This window comes from Dioscorea cayenensis, chromosome 5 (genome assembly GCF_009730915.1).
Source record: "Dioscorea cayenensis subsp. rotundata cultivar TDr96_F1 chromosome 5, TDr96_F1_v2_PseudoChromosome.rev07_lg8_w22 25.fasta, whole genome shotgun sequence".
In the NCBI taxonomy this organism is placed as follows: domain Eukaryota; kingdom Viridiplantae; phylum Streptophyta; class Magnoliopsida; order Dioscoreales; family Dioscoreaceae; genus Dioscorea; species Dioscorea cayenensis.
In genome coordinates this window covers 3,836,179-3,853,011 of record NC_052475.1, presented here as the reverse complement: position 1 = coordinate 3,853,011, position 16,833 = coordinate 3,836,179, and the positions used below count along the sequence as shown (strand labels likewise).

The following is a 16,833-nucleotide window of genomic DNA, read 5'->3' as shown; positions in this document are numbered from 1 at the left end:
AAAAAGAAGCAAGTGGAACACAAGTGTGTAAGGAGTAGGAAAAGCATGTCATAATAGCGGACACGAGCGTGCAAACAGAATGCAGGTCATGCTTAGTCAGACAACTTGAACATGAACAACGGCAAAGAACATGATCGTGCTCAACAAAATTTTCCAAGCACCTGTAGAGCCAAAATCATTCTGACAATCACAATGGCTCTAAACAACAATGCAAAGGGCCCTGGTGGAAACCATGATGACCAAACATCATAACACTTACAAACAAGAACCCTAAATATCCTACAAGGACGGAGATAGAGCCCGAGGGCCTTATCGTTGGGTATGAAAGCTATGAAGAAGGTCAGAGGATGACTAGAGAGGGAGGAAGGTCAGTGCTGAGGTTGCAAAGAAAGGCAGCTCATGTATCCAAGAAGGAGAGAGAGGATATGAGAGAATATAAAAGGGAGGGTTAGATGACTGGACACGAGTCGGTGACGGTCAGTGTGATCGGTACGGCTCGCGTCCCGAGAATGAATGTGGTAAATGCAAATAGCCACATGGGCATGGCCACAACACAATCGTGTATAGGACATGAGAATTGGAGGGGAAAACCCTTAGGAAACACGACCGTGATATCAGCATGAGACACCCCCTGAAAATTTTAGGACATGGATCGAAATTACAAAATGGTGAACACGAGCGTGTACCAATCATACTCAACTTGCTGACGCTCATGACACGCTCGTGCTCAGCCCGTGTTAAGCTTGAAAATCTCTAAAAACTGGCACTAGTGAAATTCAGTGGGCAAGCAAAGGTATGCTATGCATGTGCTTATCCTGAAAACCAATAGGATACTAAACAGAACAAGGACAAATCAAGAGAGCATAAAACTAGTGAAAAATAGCCACAACATGAGATAATAACTACACAAAAACAAGGAAACCCAAAAGGAACGCACAGGCAACAAGAGTTAAAAGAAATAAAGGGAATTGAGACTTCGGTTGCCTTCCAAGAAGTGCTTGTTTAACGTTACTAGCTTGATGTACCTACCTAACTGGGTGGATTGTGCAAGGATAATGCTCCACACCCTGATGATTGAAGTGTATCCTCTCTGATGATGTAATGTTTTAGCCTGTGGCCATTGACCTTGAATGTTCCCTTGGTGGGATGAGAAATTTTGACCTCATCTTGAGGAAATACTTGAGTAACTGTGTAAGGTCCTGACTAACGTGATTTAAGTTCCCAGGGAAGAGCTTTAGCCTGGAATCGAAAAGAAAAACTTGTTCCCCTACCTGAAATTGTTTTTATTTCCTAAGAGGAGTATCATGGGTCCTTCTTATTTTCTCCATATACGCACATGCATTCTCATATGCATTCAACCTATGCTTTTCCAATTCATTCAATTGAAATTCCTTTTCCTCTGCATTTCCTGTGTATTCAAATTCAACAACTTGATAGCCCTATATGCTTGATGTTCTAGTTCAACAAGTAGGTGGCATGCTTTACCATAGACAAGACGATAGGGAGTATGCCCAGTCGATGTCTTATATGCTATTCGGTAGGCCCAAAGAGCATCATCTAACCATTTCAACCAATCACTCCTGCCCTGATGAACTGTCTTCTCAATAATGAGTTTTAATTCCCCATTGGTAACTTCAACTTGACCATTGGTTTGAGGGTGATATGCAATGGCGACGCGATGGGTTACTCCATATCTCTTCATCACCTTTTCAAACTGAGAATTACAAAACATGAGTGTCCTTATTGTTGATAATGGCTCTTGGAGTGCCGAAACGAGAAAATAATTTTTTTTTAAAATTTGATAACCACCCATGCATCATTTGTTGGGAGGGCCTAAGCTACAACCCACTTAGATACATAATAAACAGCAACCAAAACATATATGTTACCATTAGAGTTCAGGAAATGACTCATAAAATCAATGCCCCAAACATAAAAAAACTTCACACTGTTTCATTTCATCTAGTTTAGACAAATTCCCACTTCTTTGGCATTGATCACATGATGTGACAAACCTCCGATCATCATTGAAGAGTGAAGGCCAAAAAAAATCCTACCTCTAAAACCTTTTTGGCAGTGTGATTTGCACTGAAATGGCCCCCCACTGTGCCAGAGTGGAAATTCCCCAAGATCTTTCATCCCTCAGCATGAGAAACACATCATCGCACAACCAAACCAGCACAAAGTTTGTATAAGAATGGGTCCTCCCATAAGTAATATTTAATATTCGACAAGAATTTCTTCCATTGTTGGTAGGAGAACTGCGAAGGGATAATTTGTCCAACCAAATAATTTGCAACATCGGCAAACCAAGGGCATTCGTTGTCTGTTGTCGGCCCCCTTTGGATCAAATAAAGATGCTCATCTAGAAAAGCATCGATAATTGATTGAGATATGCCACTATCTTCTTTAGTGTGTACCAAGCATGATAAATGATCAGCCACCACATTTTTTTATTCTTTCTTGTCTCGAATCTCAAGATTAAACTCTTGTACGAGGAGAATCCATTTGATTAACCATTGTTTGGCATCTGCCTTTGAAAGAAGATACCTAATAGCCGCGTGATCGGTGTACACAATTACCTTCCAATGGACAAGGTAGGGTCTGAACTTGTCAGAGGCGTAGACAATAGCCAAAAGCTCTTTCTTCATCGTGGTGTAATTCCCCTAGGCAGGATTCAAAGTTTTGCTAGCATAATTAATTGGATGGAATTGCTTATTATATCTTTGCCCCAGTACTGCCTCAACTACCAAGTCACTAGCATCGCACATAAGCTCAAAGGGTCACTCCCAATTCAGAGCCTTCACAATTGGTGCACGAACTAACTTATCCTTCAACATTAGAAAGGAACCGAGATAGGGGATATGATGTGTAGAATTTTTGGGGTAAAATCGTCAAATCTATGATGGGCAGACTTGTGATTGGCCCATAATGATTTTTTATAAATAAGGTGTGATCCCTGACTAACCATGCAATGATCTGAGATTCAGAATTAGGGCTTTCTGAATCAAGGTTTCCATCTCCTCTCCTCTGCATGTGATATGTTAGAAGAATCACAAGGCTCAATCATCTTCATCATTATTAATGGATTCAAGTTTAGGTATGTTTCCGTCACTTTTTTTGTTCCTAAGCAATCTCCAAATAAGAAGATCCAAGGTTTTCACAGTATTTATACCCATTAGATCCATCAAGTGGTACCAAAGTCATTTTGTTTTGGAATTGCTTAGGATTTATTTTGATTAAATTTTGAATTTATTGATTAATATGTATGCATATGTGTGTGTGTGTGTGTATGTGTGGGTGTTTGTGATTTTGTTATGCATGCTTCAGGTTGAGATTTTTCATGTTAATATGTATATATATATATATATATTGGTATTTATTGGATGTTTAATTGATATATATATATATATATATATCTGTGTGTGTGTATTAATCGAAGAGAAATCCAAGTGCTGATTTATCCGTTCATCCATAATTTGTGTAAATCTAATAGATTGAAAACCGTGTCATGTTGTTGTTTTTGAATTATAACATAGATCGAAATCATGCATGATTGGATTGAATTTCATTGTGATTAAGTTTATTTAATCTGATATTAAGATAATATTGTTTCTGTGATTGTGCTGCATTGATTTATACATCATGCATATATGCCCACGGATTTTGAGATAGTGGTTGGCCTTATGTATATATTATATATATTAATTACTTCATAACAATTCAAGTATAGATGGATTGATTTATAAATCACACATGTTGACAGATTTGAATACATGTTTAGATTTATTTTTTTAAATTAAGTTAATCATGATAATTATCAAAATCAAAGCACATGAGAGTAATTAATAATTTATATTGCTTTGATTTTGAATTAGGATAATATTCAGATTTTAGTTTAATTATTATAAATTTAATTTTTGTTCATAATATAAAGTTGTTTTAATAATCATTAGGAAAATAACAACATAGAGTTGCTTTTATAAACTTTCATGAGTATTTATTGCAATTGGTAGAAGCAGCATCGTCACCAAAGTGATCTCTATTGTGGAAACCTTTTGTTCATGAATAACCATGGTGTTAGTGTGATAAGTGTCTAAATGTACGTATTTCAATATATGTATTCTATACTTCTAGCATGTGTTTTTATAAGAATTGATGCCCGTTCTGAGCTTCATCGTGTATTATTTGCTTTGCAGAGCACGAAAACGCCACGGAGGACACGAAGATATAATTTTGGTGAAAAAGAGAAGAAAACCAGGCCACGGTACTGTAGCGTATTTACTGTAGCAAAATATTGTAACTGGAGTACTGTTGCAGTGGTACAGTAGCATCGACACTATAGCAAGATCACTATAGCTGCCACTATAGCACTTGGAGAGTTTTCAAGTCAAAAATTAAAACATGGCATACGGCACCAATGCTGCCATCGAATGAGCCTGGGATAAATATTGTAGCCATAGAAGAGGATAGATTGTTTGAAGGCATACTGGCTCAATGAGGTGCTCATTGAGCCAGTATGGATACTGTTATGAGAGCTTGAGTGCACTTATGCCTACCCCGAACGGCCTCAATGAGGTACTCTTTTAGCCAGTACATCACCTCAATGAGGTCCTCATTGAGCCAGTATACCACCCGAATGGAGGCCATTTTGAGAGATGTTGTGGGGGTACATGGGGGATTTTTTGGGAGGCCATTCAAAGAGTTCTTGGCAGCCTACACTTGGGAAAAAGAAGAGAACAGAAGACATCATCTTGGTGGAGTTTGGACATCATCTTGGTGGAGTTTGGACATCATCTTGGAGGATATCAAGAGCTTGAATTTCAAGAGGAGAGCTTCATCATCAAAGGAGAAGGAGCATTCGGCATTCCTTGGGCTAGAGGAAGCGTCATTCGGCCGGCATTGTTCTTCTTCATCATCATTCGGACTAGGGAGTGTCATTTATGCATTTATTTCTTGTTTTTGTTGAGTTTGACATACTTGTTTGTATGATGGCGCACTAGACCCCCAAGGCCACCAGATGTAGGTGAACCTTGGGGGTTCATCATGTATTTTGGATGCTACACTTATATTTGGAATGCATTGGTATGATTTATGGTTTGGTTTATTATTTTTCATGCCTAGAACTGTTAGTTGGAGATATCCTTAGCTCTTGTTTGAGTTGTACATGTTGACGTGACCTACTCGCATGTACTAGATCTTTAATGAGCTAAAAGGGGTAATCTTTGATCAACATACCGCGAAATTGGATGTAGGTAGCCCCTTCGAACTATGAGGATAAACTTAGGTTAAGTGTATCCTTATCGTGTGATCTCCATTTACTTAATGCAATCGTAGGAATATGATTAGGGAGAGATCCTTGTCATCATTCGTATGGGATTAGGGTTTAACAGCTGAGAAATTGGGGTTGAACTAATGTTGAGGTCCGTCGGTCTAAACCACCCTTGCTATTTTATTCTTATGCATCCATACATCATGATGACCCCTCTTGGGAATCCTCATCCTTAGGCCTATTCTTATCATCATTGCTCTTGTGATTTTCTTGCTTGCCTTGGAATTGTTATACTTGTGTTTTATTTACATGCTTGCATGTATTAGAGTAGTATACCATGCTTAATATTTAAGGTTAGAAAGTAAGTGATGGAGGAGTAATAGGTATTACTTGGCGACCCCGTACACTTGCGGGTGAGCAATCAAGTTTTTGGCGCCTTTGACGGGGACATTAAGGAATTCTAGGAAACTTCTAGCTTATTGCTCTAACCATTTTTTGTTTCTTTTATTTATTCTTTTCTTTTGTTTTACTTCTTTTTTAGCTTAACTTTCTTTATCTTTATTGACTTTGCAAGGTATTGTGCATGACACGAGTAAATCCATCAAACCTAGTTACACCAGACAGTGAAATTGAGAGAACCTTGCGTCGAGGACTTAGAGAAGTGGGTGAAAGCATTAGTGAAAGAAACATTGAAATTGAGGACACAGAATCGGTAATCATGGCTGAAGAAAGATGTACTTTATCCAAATGTGAAAGGCAGTAATTCACGGGCGAAGAATTTAGTGTCCAAGCGCCTTCCATCGCCACAAACAATTTTGAGATCAAGGCAAGCACCATCGGCATGATCCAAAATTCAGTCTAATTTAATGGCCTTGAAAATGAAGATGCCCATGATCATCTTTCCCGTTTTCTTCAAATCTGTTCTACCTTCAAGATAAACGGGATGACAGACGATGTGATCTGGCTGCGATTATTCCCTTTTAGTTTGAGAGATGAAGCATACTGGTGGCTCACATCCTTACCGCCGGGATCGATCAAAACATGGAAAGATATGGTGGAAAAAATTTTGGGAAGGTATTTTCCTCCTAGCAAAGCGGTGAAGCTAAGGCAAGAAATTTCGGCATTCAAACTAGGAGAGTCGGAGACACTATTTAAAGCTTATGAGAGATTCAAAGACCTTCTTCAACGATGCCCCCATCATGGCTTTGCTTCTTGGATGCGGGTTCAAGTCATCAACAACGGGTTGAACTATGCAACTCGTCAATTAATTGATGCCGCAATGGGTGGATCTCTTAGCAACAAGTACCCTGACGAAGCCGAGCAACTACATGAATCAATGGCAAGCAATGAGTCTCATTGGGCCTCAAGAGGTGCACCACAAAAGGGGGCTAGAATTTATGAAGTCAGTGCTAATGATGCTCTTGCCGTGAAGGTTGATGTGTTGTCTCTAAAGCTAGATATGCTCATGGGTAGTAGCTCGAAGTCAGAGTCGGTGATGAGTTGTAGCACTTATGGTGGAGGGCATGGAGTCGCCCAATGTCCTATTTCTAGTTCCTCCGTCGCCCCAACTGAGAATGTTGATTATATTGGGGGGACAAAGGCCACAAGGGAATCCCTACATCGCAACTTATAATCCGGGGTGGAAGTACCACCCAAACTTTTCATGGAATCAGGGGCAACAACAGAAAGCTGCACCACCTCAATAAGGTTCCCAAATGCAACAACCAATATTGGAGAAAAGATTCACTACTAAAAATGTGCTCGCCAAGTTCATGATTAACACTGAATCAAGGTTCAACAGCATAACTAGCAGTATGGATACTCAGTTTAGTAAGGTGAATGCTCAGCTTGCTTAACACGCCGGACAGTTCCATGAGATAAGCTCAATTTTGCAGAACCTCCAAGCTTTTGTACAATCCCTTGAGCACCAAGTGGGGCAGCTTGCTAAAGCAAATTCTGAGCGACCTTCAGGCAGTCTTCCTAGCAACACAGAGGAGAACCCAAGAGTGCACTTGAAGGCCATCGCCCTTAGAAGCGGGAAACAGGTTGAGACAAGGGTCGGAGTTGACCCAAGTGTCAAGGAAACTAGGGTAGCCGAAGTGGAAGACCCTAACATAGTGGAGAAAGTTATTGAGAAAAGCAAGCAAAGTGAAAATAAGGAAATTCCACCAAAGGGTTCATCAAAGCAGTCTGAATATAAACCTCCAATTCCATATCCAGCTAGATTGAAGCAAGATAAGAAGGATGCTCAATTCAGAAAATTTATCAACATTTTCAAGAAACTCCACATAAATATCCCAATAGTGGAAGCTTTGACTCAAATGCCCAAGTATGCCAAGTTTCTAAAAGAATTGCTAACAAACAAGAGAAAATTGGAAGAAGAGGGCACAGTTGCACTCACGGGAAATTGCTCAGCCATTTTGGAGAAGAAGCTCCCACAAAAATTGAAAGATCCGAGAAGCTTCATAATTCCATGTGTACTTGAGGGTGGAGTTCAAGAAAATGCACTAGCGGACTCGGGGGCAAGCATTAATGTTATGCCCTATACCATGTTTTTGAAGCTTGGCCTTGATGAACTTAGACCCATGAGAATGATTCTACAATTGGTGGATCGATCAACAAGGAAGCCTCGTGGGATTGTAGAAGATGTGATTGTCTGGGTGGACAAATTTGTGTTTCCTGTGGATTTTATCATCATGGATATTGATGAAGATGTGGAGACACTGTTGATTCTTGGTCGGCCATTCCTCACTACCTCTGGTGCCCTAATTGATCTTAAAGGAGGGAAATTAACACTAACGGTTGGAGAGGAAGAAGCAGTATACACTCTACCAGCGGCCATGAAACACTCTTTAGACCATGATGACATGCTTTATTTTGTTGATGAAACTGAACTTTTAATTTCTGATTGTGTGCAGGAGGTGCTATCATTAAACCCATTGGATGAATACTTGGGAGAGCTAGAAGATGAAGATCAAGAGGAACATCACTTTCCTCTTCCAAGTTCTAATTTGAAGAAGCTAAAGGAGAAAATTATGTGTACCAATGCCAAAGAAAAAGAGAAAAAAGATTCAATGTTAAAAAAAATTTGGAGGGAGGTCCGGGGAAAGAAGAAGAAAGGTAGCAGTCATTCTCATCCAACACCCCAAGAAAAGAAGGTACAATCTTCGCCTCCTGTCATTCATGAAAATGTGAAATCCATTCATTGATGTCCTTGGATTTACTGGGAAGAAACACCAACAATTCAAAGATTACCGGGGGCAATTTCAAATTATTCGAGCCCCCGTAAGGTAAGTGAAAAGGTACATCAGGCTCATGACGTTAATTCTTTCACAGCCATTGGAGTCATCACCACCTTGGAATGTTTCATTCACAGCTATTGGAGTCATCACGAGTTTGCAATGCTCCATGCTCATAAACTTCAACAGGTCTTCAATATACTTTCTTTGACTAATGAATATACCACTTGAACCTTGCCTTACTTCCAATCCTAGGAAGTAACTCATCTTTCCTAAGTCAGTCATACTGAAGGTTCCCATCATTTCTTTCTTGAATTCTTCTAGTAGACTGGAAGAAGAACTGGTATACACGATATCATCAACATAGAGACTGATCAAAAGAACTTTTCCATTCTTTCCTTCCTTCCTATAGAGAGTATACTCACTCTCACTCCTGCTGAATCTACTCTTCTTGAAGTTTTGATCAATTTTAAAGTACCATACCCTGGGTGCCTACTTCAGCCCATAAAGTGCCTTCTTCAACCTATAGACTATGTGTTCTTCTCCTTCAATTTCATATCCTTCTGGCTGATTAATAAACACCTCTTCTTGAATTTCTCCATTCAAGAAAGCCGATTTAACATCAAGATGAAACACTTCCCATCCTGAATGAGCAGCAAGAGCAAGTATGAGCCTCACTGTCTCCAACCGAGCCACTGGTGAGAACACCTCATCATAGTCTATACCATGTTGTTGAGAATACCCTTTTGCCACAACTCTTGCTTTAAGCTTTACTATATGCCCTTCTGTATTCACCTTGGTCTTAAAAATCCACTTAAGGCCCACTGCTCTCTTCCCACTTGGTAACTCACATAACTCACATGTATCATTGCTCTTAATTGAATTAATTTCAGCATCCATGGCTTCCTGCCATTCTTTGAACTTGACTGCTTCCTTGTACTCAATTGGGTCACCTACATTCAATGCAAAGGTACAGGTGTTGTAGATGTCTGCAAGTAGCCTGGTCTTCCTAGGTGGCGACCCGTCAGTAGGCGCAACTTCAACATTCTCGTTCACCAAGATTGGCCCCGAATGCCTTGAACTTTCATCAGCTTTTTTTGCAGCATTCCCAGCATCTTCAGTATCATGTAGAACCGCTTCAGATTCTTCACAATCATCCTGAACTCCGACCACCAGCTCTTTTCCATGTAAAGCATCCCAGCTCCACCTAGAGCCTTCGTGAAACACCATGTCCCTGCTCACTATAACCTTGCAAGAAACTGGGTTATACAATCTGTAAGCTTTTGATTCTGATGCATGCCCAATGAATACACACTTTTCAAATTTCTCATCAAGCTTATGAAGTTTATGAGCTGAAATGAGTGCAAATGCAATGCACCCAAACACCTTAAGATGACTTACAGATGGTTTGACACCATAAAAAGCCTCATAGGGAGTCTTGTTTTGCAATGCCTGAGTAGGGGCACGATTGATCAGGTACACTACCGTTGATACAGCTTTTTCCTAGAATTTAACTGGAAGATGTCCACTTTTGAGCAAGCTTCGCGCCATCTCTACCACCATCCTGTTCTTGCGTTCTACTACACTATTTTGCTGCGGTGTATACGATGCTGTGAACTCTCTTCTGATTCCAAGACTTTCACAGTATTTCTGGAATTCCGTAGAGGTAAATTCGCCCCCCATCCCCCGTGATTGCTCATTTTCTTCCTGTTTGCCTCTCCACCATTGCATGAAATTTCACAAAGTTTTGAAATGCTTCTGCCTTGCTTTTGAGAAAGTATACCCAGCACCACCTGCTGTAGTCATCAACAATTAAATAGAAGTACTTGTTAGCACCTAAAGAGTTTACACTCATGGGACCACATAGGTCCATATACACCAGTTGAAAACTGGTCATTGCTCTTCGGGCCACTCCAATAGGAAAGCTGTTTCTTGACTGTTTTACCAGCACACACTCCATACAATCACTGTCTTGCTTCAACATTGGTAGGCCAACTGCCATCCTTTTCTGAGCCATGAGTTGCATGCTTATGTAGTTCAGGTGTCCAAGGCGAAGATGCCATAGTTCTGCTGCTGTCTGGCTTGTTACAGCTATATTTAGTCTTCCAATGCTTGTAACATTCAATGGAAACATATTGTTTCTTGTCCTTTGAATTGTGATAACAGGATTTATGTTTTGATTATCACTAATGATACATTTATCATGATTAAATACAACAGTATAACCCTTAGTGAGTAATTGTCCAACACTAAGCAAATTGTGAACCAAACCTAGAACGAATTGGACACCCTGAAGTTGCTTTTGTTCTCCACCTTGAGTGTTAATGCTAACAGTGCCCACTCCATGCACCAACATTTCTTTACCATTGCCTAGCCTTACGCTTACCTTCTGTGATTCATCCAAACAACTGAACAAGCTTCTATCTCCGGTCATGTGATTCGAACATCCCGAATCAACAAGCCAGACCAATGTTGCTGCATCTTCTGAGCTGCTACTTGCCATGAATAAATTATTGGCCTCCTTTTCTTCAGCAATGAGAGTGACACCTCTCTCTGGTTGCTTCTCTCTTGCCCAACACTCAGCCTTCACATGCCCAAACTTCTTGCAATGAAAACACTGAACGTTGCTTTTATTTTCGAAGCCCCTACCACGACCAGCTCTACCTCTTCCTCTACTTCGAGCAAATGGTCTTCCACGACCTCTAGTCTCACCCCATGTATTCCCAGAATTGGAGGTTGCCCCTTTCTTATACGAGGAACCAGTGGCCTCACCCATTATGTATAATGCTCTTTCACCAATCTTTACTCCAATTCGATTCACTCGAAGTTCATGAGCTTGTAGTGACCCACTCAACTCATCCAATGTGAGCGTTGTTATGTCCTTCGACTCTTATTGCAACTGTAATAAAATCGAATTTTGGATCCAGACTCCTCAACACTTTAGCCATCACCTCTTCTTCACCAAGCTTATATCCTAGTCCACGGATTTGATTCACTATGGACACCACCCTCGAGCAATAATCCTGGATGCTCTCACTATCATCCATCTGAAGGGTCTTGAAGTTTTGTCTAAGAGACTGCTTCCTAACCGACGCCACCTTGGTGCTCCCTTGATATTGTTTTCGAATCACCTCCCATGCTGCATGGGCTGACTCTACCTCAGCAATCCGATCCAAAATGGGCTCATCCATAGCCTGCTGGATGATGCTCAGTGCCTTGGCGTCTTTCTTCTTCTTCTTCATGTCAGTTGCTTCATCTTTGGTCTCAGCCACACCTTTCTCCACAAGGTCCCACAATTCTTAAGACTGGAACCCGTCTTCATTCGAAGATTCCACCTCCCATAGTCGTGACCCTTGAACACCAGTACAGAAGGTTGCGAGAGTATGACCGAAATGTTGTTGGCCGCCATATCAGATGCTCTGATACCAGAATGAAAGAACAAAGATGAAGAACAACCTCACAATATTAGCAGAACTACAACTGTTTGTAGAAATGCCTCTTAGGAAACAACAAATAAGTAATGAGTTTAGTGGAAGAGGAATTTTCAAAGGATGCTCTATATTCATCAGCATTCAGACCCACACCTTTTTATCTTCCAAAAAGTAATTGCCAGACAAAAAGTAACACATAGCGAGTACCCCATTGGGCACACACAGAATGACCATAACTATTGGCCATTCCTGAGATTACCTACCAACCCTATTAGCCAGACACAAGCATACACACAGACATAAAGCACGGTCAATGCTTACCATACTACAAGACTTTTCAACACCCCTTCTCTGAACTCAAACATACACACAGTACAAATAACACTTATATACCCATCCTTGTTTATGAATAGGCACATGCACAACACCATCCTCTTGCAGTTCGTGCCAGTGAGCCTGTGTCACCATACCTTCAATCATGCTTTAACAGATAATAGCACCACCAAACCTGGGAATTGATTTTCGCTTTATCATCCCAGACAGAACCCTGCAATGCACCATCTTCATCTCTCACAACGCTTGGAGCTCGATCAACACCGATTCATCAGCACTTGAATTAACGAAACTCTTCGCGAACTTTACTCACAACATCATCGATCACATGAATATACACGGTAGAAACGCCACTAGACATCACCAGCCACCCAAAGAATACAACCGGAGAACAAACAACCGAGAGAAACAGCTTCAAGATCGGATTAAGATGAAGGGAAGTAGTATTAGAGAGAGAAATCGGAGCGATGAGGTCTAAGGTTTGAAACACGGTGACGAGCGGTGGCGAAGCGATGAGTCATGACGGAGGACTCGGCACGGCAGGAAAAGTAGCCCGTTGAAGCCAGGAGACGAGGACTAAATCTCAAGGTATTTGATGAAATGGGAAAGAGAGAAAAAGAGCACGAACGAGAGAGAGAAGGGGGTTCATGCTCATGCATGCACGTGCATGTATTTCTCTTTAAATGCATGAAAAAGAAATTATATATGTGTATATATATATATATATATTTTAGAGAAAAAAGTTCATGTTAATGTATGTACGTGCATCTATGAAAAGAAATTATATTCTTTTTTTAGAGAGAGAGAAAGCATGAACGAGAGAGAAAACAAAATCCATGCCAGTACATGTACTTGTGCATGTGTTTCTCATTAAATGCATAAAAAAATCCATGCTAATGTATGTGCATGTATTTCTCTTTACATGCATGGATAAATTATAGTGGAAATTGCTAAAAACACCCCCAAAGTTTGCAATATGCACATATTCTCCCCCTAAATTTGAATATCCATAAAAACCCCTTTCTTTTGAATACAATGATTTTTTAAACCCCCCCAAGCATCTAACAGTGATTGATAGAGTTAATTTGGATTTTTTTTGGACGAAATTGTCCCTTGCGTGGGAAGTTGTGGCAAGTGTGACAGGGTTTGACTATAATGCCCTTGGGTGCAATGAGTTTCTATTTAAAACATGAGGTTTCTGTTTAAAATATGATGTTTCTATTTAAAATATGAGGTTCTGTTTAAAAAATAAGTTTTCTGTTTAAGAAATGAGTACATGCATTACTCTTCATGCTAACCTAATTTTTTTTGTTTGTAGTTATAATGTAATCATGCTAACTTAAATTTTTTCCCACAAACTTATTAAATTTTTAATGTAAATATCGTTATCTCCATATAATAAAGAACGACCATCTTTATGCTTGTTTGTCTTTGTTTAACTATAGATATTTCTGTTTAATATATTGCGTTTACATTTAAAAAAGCGCTTAAATATCGTTGTTTCTATTTAAATATGTACTAGTGGCCAAGATTAATTGGTTTTTATACTCAGGATTAATTTGTCACATAAATATTAGTTTTTCTATTTAAATATCAATGTTTTTGTTTAAAAAATGAGTTTGTTGTTTGAAAAATGAGTTTTCTGTTTAAGAAATGAGATTTCTGTTAGGTTTCTGTTTAAGAAATGAGTTTTCTGTTTAAGAAATGAGGTTTCTGTTTAAAAAAATGAGCTTTCTGTTTAAGAAATGAACTCTCTGTTTAAGAAATGAGTTCTTTGTTTAAGAAATGAGTTCTCTATTTAAGAAATGAGTACATGTATTACTCTTCATGCTAACCTAAATTCTTTTGTTTGTAATTATAATGTAATCATGCTAAATTAAATTTTTTTCCACAAACTTATTAAATTTTTAATGTAAATATCGTTAACTCCATATAATAAAGAACGATAGTCTTTATGCTTGGTTGTCTTTGTTTAACTATCGATGCTTCTGTTTAATATATTGCGTTTACGTTTAAAAAAGTGCTTAAATATCATTGTTTCTATTTAAATATGTACGAGTGGCCAAGATTAATTAGTTTTTATACCCATGATTAATTTGTCATGTAAATATTGGTTTTTCTGTTTAAATATCAATGTTCTGTTTAAAAAATGATTTTGTTGTTTAAAAAAATGAAGTTTCTGTTTAAGAAATGAGTTTTCTGTTTAAGAAATGAGGTTTCTGTGCTCTCTGTTTAAGAAATGAACTCTCTGTTTAAAAAATGAGTTCTTTGTTTAAGAAATGAGTATATGCAAAATGGAATGCAAAAAGAATGAAAAAATGTATGCAAAAAGATTTAAGGGCAATGATAAAATTTCATAATGCAGGGGCAAAAAGGAAGTGAAACAATAAATGAAGGGATGTCTGAGGTATTCAAAACTCACAGGGGATATTTGGGAAGTTTTGAAATTCTTGAGGGGTAAACAGTAATTTCCCCTAAATTATATATATATATATATATATATTTGAGAAAGAAAGAGAACATGAACGAGAGAGAGAAAATGCATGCTAACTTTGTGTCATGGTTGCATGCATGTGAGTGAATTTTTTTTTAAATGCATACCAAATTGTATATATAGTAATATTACCTCTCTCTTTTTTTCGAATCCAATCGTTCTTCTCCCTTTTTTTATCTGTCAAGCTCCTTTTGTCTTCTTCTTCTTTCTTCTCCTCTTCTTCTTCTCCTCCTCTCTGTTTTCTCTCAGTCTCCCCTCTTTTTTTTCTTGTCTTTTTTTTTCTTTTCCAAATCCCTTGTTTTTTTTTCCTTGAAATCCTCAAGAATCTCCAACTCCCCGGAGATTTTTTTTTAAATTTTGAATTCAAAATTTCCAATCTTATCTATAATCTCTTCCTTCTTTATATATTTTTCATATATATTTGAATTTCCCTCCTTCTTTTTATTATTATATTTTATTCATTATTATATAAATATATATATATATTTAAAATTTCAAACGACATATATATATATATATCTTCAAATATACATATACATATATTCTCTCTCCTCTTTTTATATTATTATTATTATTTTTACTTAGCCCCTACTTTTATTTGAAATAGGATAATGCCCCCTTCTGTCCCTCTTTTTACTCCTATTTGGAATAGGAGAATATGATTCATCATCATCATTCTTTTTATTTATTTATTTTTTGTTTTGATTTTAATTCGAAGTAGAATGCCAAATTTCTAATAGGATTAGGAATGAAAATTTTCTATATAAACAACAACCATTGACAAGAGAGAACTTGAGGTCTTAGTTTTTGTTGTTCTTTGGTCTAATAGCTCTAGTTGGAGGTAAGTATTATTGTTTCGCTAATTTTCATGTATGGTTTACTAATTATTATGTAAGAATATGATATGCTTATACATTGTATGTTCTCACAATTTCAACATTCACTGCCACGAAAAGCCTTTGCGGGCATAGTTAACTATCTAAATCGATCACTGTGAATATACTAATACTATTATATGTATATATGAAAGGTGGATGTGCTTGACAACTTCTGAGCCCATCTTTGACTGTTCGTTAAGATTCGTGCTAGTATTGCGCGTACCAAGGATGTGCGCTTTTGTTCAACATGCATTCAAATAATTTTTTAAAATGAATGTTATATATATATATATATATATATGCTTGAGTAGATTAGTATGGGTCGGGTTTTTTACTCAATCCAAAATTTCAACCAGTCACCATCAGAATTAATATAAGACTGTAATAATAAAGTCATGGATTAATCTATTCAATTTGGATTAAAATTAAATTAATATCATTAGTAATCAAATCAAATCAATTTTTTTTTAATATAGTGGATAAACCATAAATTTATTAAGACAAATCAAATCAAATTCAAATTATAATATATATTTGATACAGTGCTATTTTGTCCTCCATGCAGATAGAATCATGTCAAGCACAAATATTACTATTGCCATCGTCATCGCTATTCTTAACATGGAGCGACGAGATGAACAACGACAGCAAGAAACACCACAACAACAATCACCTCCATCAATAACTACCATGACTACAACAACAACCACTACAACAACAACGAACACCGAACCAACAACAACAAATACACTTAGAACAAGCACCACCGACCGTTGTCCCTTCCGGTATCTCAGAGATAAACTCATTGAATGGAGTGATAGAATCCTTTGACTTCATGACTATGCATGAAGGTTTTAAATTGTTATAGTACATATTCATGCAACTTTCAAATATTATATTTTAATTTTGGAGCTTCTTTATTATTTTATTTTTTTTGTTTTTAGATAGCTTGAATTGGACTTGTTCACTGATTTATATAATACATCCTGAGAGTTTTTAAATTGAATACTCTTGAGAACTTGTAACTCTTCAAATTGTGGTACGTGGGTAGGACTTGAACATGCATTTCAATTTAAAGAAAAAAATAAATACCAATTAATTAATTGTAAGGGTGGTATCTGAAATTCTCTCTAAATAAATTAAATAGAAAATATTTCTATATGCTCGGATGAACAAAAATAATTAT

The 16,833-nt window shown here is 37.8% G+C and overlaps 1 protein-coding gene and 1 non-coding gene across 2 annotated transcripts; both read right to left on the bottom strand.

Moving 5' to 3' along the window:
• Positions 1 to 1,378: 1,378 nt before the first annotated feature.
• Positions 1,379 to 2,651, bottom strand: LOC120262216. The gene is made up of 2 exons (XM_039270294.1): positions 2,583 to 2,651; positions 1,379 to 1,714 (listed from the first exon to the last, which is right to left on the bottom strand). The coding sequence occupies exons 1-2, from the start codon at positions 2,649 to 2,651 to the stop codon at positions 1,379 to 1,381; spliced, it is 405 nt and encodes a 134-aa protein (XP_039126228.1).
• Positions 2,652 to 6,371: 3,720 nt separating this feature from the next.
• On the bottom strand, positions 6,372 to 6,478 carry LOC120262584. Its single transcript, XR_005536850.1, has one exon. It is a non-coding gene; the product is annotated as a small nucleolar RNA R71 (small nucleolar RNA).
• Positions 6,479 to 16,833: the final 10,355 nt, after the last annotated feature.